The sequence below is a fragment of the Astatotilapia calliptera genome, chromosome 20 (assembly GCF_900246225.1).
Source record: "Astatotilapia calliptera chromosome 20, fAstCal1.2, whole genome shotgun sequence".
Lineage (NCBI taxonomy): Eukaryota > Metazoa > Chordata > Actinopteri > Cichliformes > Cichlidae > Astatotilapia > Astatotilapia calliptera.
In genome coordinates, this window is record NC_039321.1 from 27,297,210 (window position 1) to 27,306,286 (window position 9,077).

The following is a 9,077-nucleotide window of genomic DNA, read 5'->3' on the forward strand; positions in this document are numbered from 1 at the left end:
CACTGGGTGCAGGTGTGGGATGCTGCCATCATGTCACATTGACTTGATGTTGGCATCAGTCCCTGGGCACTTTCACTGGGCGTGTTGTAGCCTATCGAAAGGTCAGGCTGTTTGAACTGTTTCTGTGCACTGCAGGAGGCTCCCGCTGCTGCTCGACATTAAAGCTATGAGTCTCTCTGTCCAATGGGGTGCAGCACACGAGAGTGTATGAAAATTAAAATAATCAGAAAGCTGTGGTGGAGCCTCAGATGATGCTTGTGTCCTCTGTGTTTTGATGTATCTGGTGAATACAGAAAGGGGATATGCTGATATGTATTTGCATATGAAAAAGAAATTAGCTTACAGTAACTAGTGCTGCATGTGGCCTATTAACATATAAACTTACGATAACAATAAACAAAGAGGGGAACTAAGTCCCCTGCTACCTTACGAGCTACGGTGTTTTATAGTCCATACACAAAGCAATTAAACATTACTAAAACATAGTAGTGGCTTTAGTTTTAGTTTAATATGTGTATATATATATTTTTTAAAAATAATAAAAATAATTATAACTTGAGTAACCATGCATGTTTTGCATGGGCTGCTGCAATGACTTAGTCTTTACCCCTTGTTAGAATAAATTATTCTTATTCTTATCTATTCTTATTCGTATTCACATTATTTGTGAAATTTGTGCATTTAATGATAAGGCTGTCAATGCAGAACCCCAAGTTCAGTCAGAAAGTTCACAAATTAAATGATTTCATCACAGCAGCAGAATATAGTTTGTGCTGGCCTCTAGACTTTTTAAACTATCATTCCACCCAAAAATTGTTACACGTGATAATGGAAAGTATAAGTTAAATACAGTTGGGTCCTTAATTTGTTGGACAAAGAGACAATGACGGTGGATTATAGATCAAACCATTAAGACTGAAGAGCAGATTTTTCAGCTTTAATTCAAGGTTTTTAACAAAAGCTTTGCATTAACTTATCAGGAATTACAGACATTTTATACACAATCCCCATCAGAGATCAGGTGACTCACTCGGCCATGGAAGAATATCCCATTTCTTTGCCTTGAAAAACTCTTCAGTTGCTTTTGCAGTTTGTTTTGGGTACATTATCCATTTGCACCGTGAAGCGCTGTCTGATCAGTTTTGTGGCGTTTGGATGTATCTGAGCAGAGAGTGTGAGTGCTTTTAGATGTCTTCTAGTCTCACCTGGTTTTTCTGGTCTTCAGTGTAGACCTTGATTGTAAACCCTCTGCATTTACATTCATGAAGGCATTTCTTGATTGTAGACCTTGACAATGATACCCCAACCTCCGCGAGTGTCGTCTTGACATGGTTAGAAATTGAGAAGCTATTTTTCTTAAACAATGAAAAGAATTTTGGCCTAATGCACTTTAGCTATCTTCTGTGGTCTTTCAGGCTATTTAGTGTTGCTACGCTGATCAGTGAATTCAATCTTTTTAACAATGCATCACATTGTAGGTTTTTGCTGTCTCTCTGATGGTGTTCTGGGGGGTTTTCAGCCTAATGATGATTTCCTTCACTCTTTAGGTCTCATAATTAACATTAAAGTGACAGCTATAAAAAACAAAACAAAGTAAACACTTTGAATCAACTTCAGATGTTATGCCTGCTCCATTTGGCATGAAATAACAAGGGAACAGCCTTCATCTGGGCATGAAAGTACCTGTCAGTCAACTGTCCGGTTAAATTTGAGCCTCTGAAAATGTGGGACTTAGCATAAGAATGGCTGCAATTCCTCAACAGCTCATGCAAGGTCTTTGTAAAATCCACTGATTTTAAGCTGAAATTCTGCACCACTGCAGTGGTGTACAGAGGTGAAGCTGCAAACAACTCTGTCTTTCTAGAGCAAATAGTGGATCTAACTGTGACCTCCTAAATCCTGCAGGTGGATGTTGGGGTGGTGGAGGGGTCAGCTGTACAGGTCAGCTGCTGCAGTACTGACATGTCAGAGGGATGCTGCAGCGTAAATAGATGCCAAATTGAGAGAGTGTGTTTGGTAAATGACATGAGGAGAATGAGGTCTGTTGTGTGTATGATGCAATATGGCTGTGTTGTCTTACTAGCTCGCAGGTTTTGCTACATTTGTGATAAAAGTCCAGCATGGGGGCAGTGTTTTGTTGAGGGATAGCAGCATCCCACCTTACTCAAAATGTCACTCCTCTTTCATCCTGTCCTACTGTTTCATTTCACCCCCTACCTACGTCACACACACACATACACGTGTGTGCAAGGACACACGCACACACACGTGTGTGCAAGGACACACGCAGAGGTAAAGAGCAGGAGGTACCTAGAGGGCACGAGAGAAAGGAGATGATTGATGGGGTTGCTCATGCGATTGATGCAGTTATTGATCTGGAAAAAAAAATATGTCTACAACTACAAATTCAACCAGCAACACTCAAGTTAATCTTCTTGCTGCATCTTTAATGATTTCAGTTGAGGGAGGGAGGTACACAGCAAAATCTTAACATGGAGACAAACAAAATCTTAAGAATTAAGAATAGGAGCTGCCTTTGCAGCTGAAGTGCGAAAAAGAGAAACACAGAGGAACATGGAAAACATCACCACTGTACTGATGATTTACAGTACAAACAAAACTCTGTTTAATGATGTCCAGAATTCTCCCAAAGGTAAGAATATTATCTGCAGTTCACCTTCAGACCAGGTTATTTCTCTGTCCTCGCAATCAACAGATGGTCACAGAAAGACAGCTTAAAGCATTTAATGAGATTGGTCTGGGCGATTTTGCCGCTAGAGTAATGGAAACCAGATGATTGAGCGTTGGATTGATGTTCTCTCGGTATAAGGGGTTTTGTAATGACCCCAGACTGTGGGAAATATCACTGAAGTTATTACAGCATTGTATCATAAAAATAATAAAGTAATACTCCACAGAAAAAAAACAGAGACAATCCAAAGAGATTAAACCCCCGTTCAGCAGTGCAAGTGAAATAAATCGAGTCAGTTTTAAATTATTTTTTTTAAATAAATAAATTGTGTAATAGTTTTGCATTTGGAAGGTTTTAGCAGTCTATCAGCTGTTAATAAATTATTAAAAAATAAATAAACACAGAAGAAATCTGAGCATCATGCCAGTGATTGTATGTCACTCGCTCGTCGCTGCTAAGTTTAAGGTAGGGCTTCACGTTAAAGCTCTTTTTAAGAGAAGCTGATGGGGCAACCCTGCCTGAAAAACAACATGCAGCACAGTCATATCGCAAGATAGTTAAAGAACATTATGCCTTTCCCTGACAAAGAGACCTTTTTTTGTTCTGACTCCCAGCAAGCTATGAACCTTCTCCCGCGCGCCTTGTGTTTAGTGTCTTGTGATCATTGCCGTCCGTCCGGTATGAGGCAGTCCAGAATGGATGAAGGCAGCAATAGATAGGAAGTATTTAAAAAAGAAAAAGAAAGAAAGAAAGTGTTTAGCAAGAGACTTGTGCCTTGTAATTTGTCTTTGGAACGTTTGTCACTTCTCGTGTGACTTGTGCAAACAGTTTGTATTCCACCTGAGATCAGAAAAAGTATCGCCAGTGTCTTCCATCTGCCGTTTGAATGAGGCCAATGGCAAAGCTTTCCATGTGTAAGCATTGCCACACCTCTGTGCTCTATGTAGCCACAACAAGCCCTGGTTGTTTATTGCACAAACACGAGAGCACTCACACAGCTCCTTATGTTTACCTGTAAACAGTGCAGACATTACAGGGTAATTAGTACTGGTGTGCGAATCTGTTCATCCCGAGCCGTATTTCAGCTGTTTTAATGCTGTAGTCAGTTTTTTGTTTTTCCTTCTTTACAGCCTAAATCCTTAACGCCACCTCTATCGAAACAATTAAAGCAATTCTTTGAGTGGGGGGGCTGGGGAGGAGGAGGAGGGGTTGCAATCACGAGTCTGCCAATGTGAGATGATTTTGGTGAGGAGGTGATAATCACAAGACTAAGAACAGATAAACACGATAATAACGTTCCTGGAAAATGGTTAAAAATACTCTGTCAGCCTGTTTATTATAAATACCAGCAGCAGTAACAGCTGTGAAATGATCCCTGTTCAGCGCGATGAATATTTTAAACTCTATATGGAGGAACATTTTTGCATTAATTCCTTGGTGTAATGAGATGTGCAAGTGGAATAAATACATGATAAAAACAGATTCTTTACTCACTAAACAAACAGGCAGTGACAGCTACAGGAACTAAGAATCTTTTACTTAAACAAACTGGCTGTTCTGCAAACACTTTGTTGGTGCACGTACGAGTGCCTGGGGCGGTGCTCTGTCTTTTAATGATGAAAGTGTTTGTTGGTTAAATCGGTTATAAAGTATCTGTTTGGTTTAAAGACCCAGCAGTAAAACCTTGAACTGATTGCTCTGAATACACAATGATGAGAGAAAATTTTCATCTCTTGGTGAATTCATTTTAAACAATAACCAGGAGGGCGAAAATGCAGATGGCAGGGCAGAGGGGCTGATATGATGAACTTTGTATGGTGCATTGTCTTTGCATATTCAGCGGGGAATCCACATTTAAATGAATGCATATCAAAACTAAACACTCTGCGAAAAGTTCTTTTGAATGGCTCTAACAGTGCGTAATAAAAACACTGACAACTATGAACATTGCTTTGACAAAGTTTCCACACTTCTTATGTTTATGTGACATTTGTCACTTCACTGGACTATGATAAGCACAACAAGGGCTCGGTGTTTGTCCACTGATGTGACACAGAAGCGGCCTCACACCGTATGGCTCTTAAAGCATGTGATGCTACAGTGCATCTGACTGTTGGGCTAAAAGTAAAATGAAGCACAAGATATATTGAAGTCTGTCTTTCACTAAAAAAGCTACATAACTTAAATTCTTCCAAGAAGATACCGTGTTTACAGTTCACTTTGCTTTAAAGCACTTTGTAGCATCAGCTAGAGATGTATTAATTCAACAAATTGTAAAAAATATGAAGAAAACTAAATATATTTATTGGCTTATTGTATGGCAGAAGAGTGCGTACATGAGTCGGCTACAGCTCTGGTACAGTTTTGAAGCAGTTCTCTGATACATGGAGCTCATTGTTCAGCTGTTGCTGCTGTATGAACTCTGAGGTTTCCTCAAGGATCTGCCCTGGGATGTGGAAGTCAGCTGGCATGTGCTGCTGAACAGCTGATTCCTGAAGATCCTCAGTCTCTGGCAACTCTAGGCTGGCTCTGCTGTGAGAGTTGCAGGGCTCCAGATTGCATCCAGTGCCCTGAAGGAACTGCAAAAAGTTTTCCTCAATAGAGGCCTCTCGGCTGGGCAGCTGCTCTCCTTCTCTGGGCCCAGCGCGCTTGAAAAAGCAAGCCAAGTGGCGGCTCAGCTCCTCGCGGATCTGACGGTTCAGGCAACCGTAGAAGAAGGGGTTGGATGTGAAGCAGAAGTAGCCAATCCATGTCACCACATCCTCCAGCTGGGCTAATGAAGCAGGGGAGGTAGACACTACAGCCGAGTAAAGGTGGAACGAAAAATATGGCAGCCAGCAGCAGAAGAACTGGCCTCCCACCGCCACCAGAACCACTGCAGCCTTCCCCCCACTGAAGGTCCTTTGAGGGGTGGTGCGGGAACCAGTTCCTCCGAGGCTGGCCGCCATGGTTGAATGGCTGCTCACAGACTCGGATCGTTGTCTTGGAGTGTCCATCCAAGTGGGGAGGGGGCCGTGCTGCATGGCTGCTACTCGTGCCACCTTAAACATGTTGCAGTAGACCACCAGTATGATCAGCATAGGGCACAGAAAATAGATGACTGTAAAGAAAACCATGAAGACCAGGCGTGTGATCCCGCCACCTGTCCAGTGGAGGGAGCAGTGTCTCTGAGTGGGAACGAGGAGGGAAGAAGCCCCCAGACCCTGGTTTCCCTGGAGCAGCCGGCCCAGGAGTGGAAGTACTGACATGACAACAGCTTTAATCCAGATTCCTATTAGTACCATCACCACCACCCCCACTGTCATCTTTACCTCGTGACGCATGGGGTGGACAATGTAGTAATAGCGCTCCACATTGATCGCACATATGGTGAGGATGACAGCGCTCACTAGACATACACTCAAGCAGAGGTAGCTCCGACACAGCGCTTCGTCCACCAGGATTTGATCTGACAGCATCCCCAGAGGCATCAACACCAGCGCTGCCACCAGATCCACCAGACAGAGGTGGAACACGAAGGCAAACTTACGCAGCTGCGGCGTTTTGGTGATGACAATGATCACAGCCAAGTTGCCCACCACTGCAAGCATGTTCATAATGAGCATAGCACACAGTGCCAAGGAGCGATTCAAATCTATCCCACCTGGGATGCTCGTCGTGGGTGAGGTGACATTAGAGATGTTTGGCTGCAGTGAGGGTGGAAACAGGGAGAAAGAAGTGTTCCAGGAGGGGCTTGGTGTGACAGGACGCTCCATGAGAGGATGGGATAAAGAGGAGACAGTCCGCTGAATTTCACGGGCCCATCACCCATCCTCCCCTTTCGTAGAGTATCGCTGAGAAGCTCAGGCAGTGGTTTCTGTCATGGCAGCTTGAACCCTACAGGTCCTCACTTCCATAGACCTTGGCCCAAAGCTCAGCAGATGATCAAACACGGGCGTAACAGAACTCTTAAGGAAGACGTCCTCTTTCTAACAACACCACAAAAGATCTGAAACAAAATAGAAAGTCCAGCTCAGTCAGGTATTGCTGAAGATAAACATTTGAGACTCATCTTGCCACAATGAATGAAAAAAGGTAAAACTAGTTGTCTGAGACTAATTTAAAAGGTAAATAATATTCTATACAAACGAAAAATCATGCAATGATATCACTGAGGCATCTGATTGGTCAATGTAATGTGCAATGTAAATGTAAAATTAACCCTAAACAAAGGGCCAGATTTAAATATACTGAGGAGAACTGCTGTTTTAACTGGTGGCCACAACAAATATTACATTTGATTTATTTTCTTTTGTATAACACAGAAGATTTTTTGAAGCATCCTCTCTTGACTTTCAGTGGATAAAACGTGTGCAGTTGATAAGTGATTACAAAATTGCAAAATTATAGATTAAAAGGCAGTAGTTATAGAATTTGATCATTTGATTTTAATATCCTAAAAAAATCACTTTTTCCCTTTTTTTTTTTTTGCTCTGTAACTTTTCTAATTTCAAGTTGATTAATTTTAGCTCTTCTACTTAAATGTAAACCTATCAGATTTGATCCAGTCCTGCTTGTAGCCTAGCATATAACCATAAGTCACCATTTACTACATATTTGAGTTTTTGAATCATCAGATGTGTCTTTTCAGGGCAGCTGAAACCCCAGGGAGAGGCTCAAAGCACAGAGTAAACCGTATGCCCTCCTTAACTGACAGAAGATCTAAACTGAAATAGAAAATAATCTGCAAAACTCACAGATCACCGCTGGGTCGAAAAGATCATCAAGTGCAATCCTGACATGTAAAACAAAGTGTTTGTTTTACTTTCTTTTTATAAAAAAGTTCTGATAGGACTTCTGAACAGTTTCTTAATTATCTACGCTGTATTTTAACAGTAATGTATTAAATGTGTTTCTGAGTGAAAAAGTATGCATTTTAAAATTGCCTAAAAGGGATGTGAAGTAAAGAAGAGCACCTTCAGCTGTCCGTATTAGTGTTTGCTACTGGAGTAGATCCTGCACTGTTTACTGTCGCAACCTCACCTGCGCTCAACCCCACGCGCTATAAAAGCCGTGGAACGAGCACAAAGCCTTCGGTACATTTCCATATGCTGCACAGCTGCAGGTGCAAGTTTTCCATTTCACAAGTGTGACATCCCTGCAAAGCACCTCTTCTTTTCCTGCCCACGTATGCACATCGAGCACAACAGCCACCAGTCAGACACAGAAGCATAAGTAGGTGGCCTTTGCTGAATCGGTCAAAGGGAAAGAGTCACCTTCAGCTGAATTTTTTTTTAAAAAGCAGCTCATCTGTGATGCAGAGACAAGCGTGGAGCATTCTTCTGGAGGGTCTTAGTCTAATCAGCCCTGATTGCTTTATGGAAACATTTATCATCAGTGTAACTCTCCAAAGTGAAGTGGAATAAACTCTCAAAGGATCTTTAATCTTTATGAAAGTTTTACTGGCAAAAACTGGAGAAAGATTCGAGGACTCTAAACCAGCACAAGCTGTTGTGCGACGTTCAACTCACACTTGCCCAGTTTATGTTGCTTTAAGAGCTGCACAAAATTCATACAAAGCTTCAGCCTAAGGTTGTGCGAAATCTCTCTAACTGCTGACTGAAAACCATATGACCCTATCATATGCACATGACACTGTGTTTACCGTGAGCAGAAAACAAGCCTGTTGTTCAAGTGTCCTTTTTCATTACAAAGCACTTTCACTTCTCAGCAGCAACATGCAAGCGAAAAACAGGGTTTTAAATGAGACGAGAATATCTATTCTCACACGTCCTTGTCCTTTAATGTGGATACGTTAACGTAATGTGTGATTTGATGAGAGAATACGCTGCCCCTTGAGTCAGTTTCTACCGCCTTCAGCATCCCGTCTTTCACTCAATCACAAATCTCCCCACGTGGCGCAGGTATTGTGGAAATGCGTGTGATGACAATTCAGTGACATACCTCAATCTGGAAAGGGCTGCTTCCTCCTGTGCAGGTTCACAGTCCAGTCTGCTGAAGCATAGCCGACCTGTTTCACTCTCTCTCTCACATACACACAGCAAACACGCACACACACCACGTCACAGAGAGAGAGAGAGAGAGGAAGCGAGAGCAAGAGAGAGAGAGAAGGAGAAGGGGGAAAGAGGAAAGGGGCACTCCTGCTCTCCTCCTCACCTGGCCCCTTTCATCTCGTCATCATCCTGACCACCCCCACTCCCCCTCCTCTTCCCTTCAAAAACACAACGCACACCTCCGTCCTCTTAGATCTCGTGCAGCAAGATTGGAGGTGGAGAGACAGAGCAGAAGCAGAAGGTTGAGATGGAAGGAAAAAAAAAGAGTGCAGGGGCTCTGTCTCTCACACTCACACACTCTCCCCACACTCTTGCACACACACACACACACA

The 9,077-nt window shown here is 42.5% G+C and overlaps 1 protein-coding gene across 1 annotated transcript; it reads right to left on the minus strand.

Moving 5' to 3' along the window:
* Window positions 1-2,426: 2,426 nt before the first annotated feature.
* Window positions 2,427-8,744, minus strand: gpr61 (G protein-coupled receptor 61). The gene is made up of 2 exons (XM_026153650.1): window positions 8,636-8,744; window positions 2,427-6,680 (listed from the first exon to the last, which is right to left on the minus strand). The coding sequence occupies exon 2, from the start codon at window positions 6,445-6,447 to the stop codon at window positions 5,038-5,040; it is 1,410 nt and encodes a 469-aa protein (XP_026009435.1). The 5' UTR covers window positions 6,448-6,680; window positions 8,636-8,744; the 3' UTR covers window positions 2,427-5,037.
* Between the last annotated feature and the right edge of the window lie 333 nt (window positions 8,745-9,077).

Bases quoted from the DNA above. Each gene is read 5' to 3' on its own strand.
- gpr61 (XM_026153650.1), bottom strand. From the start codon at position 6,447: ATGGAGCGTCCTGTCACACCAAGCCCCTCCTGGAACACTTCTTTCTCC.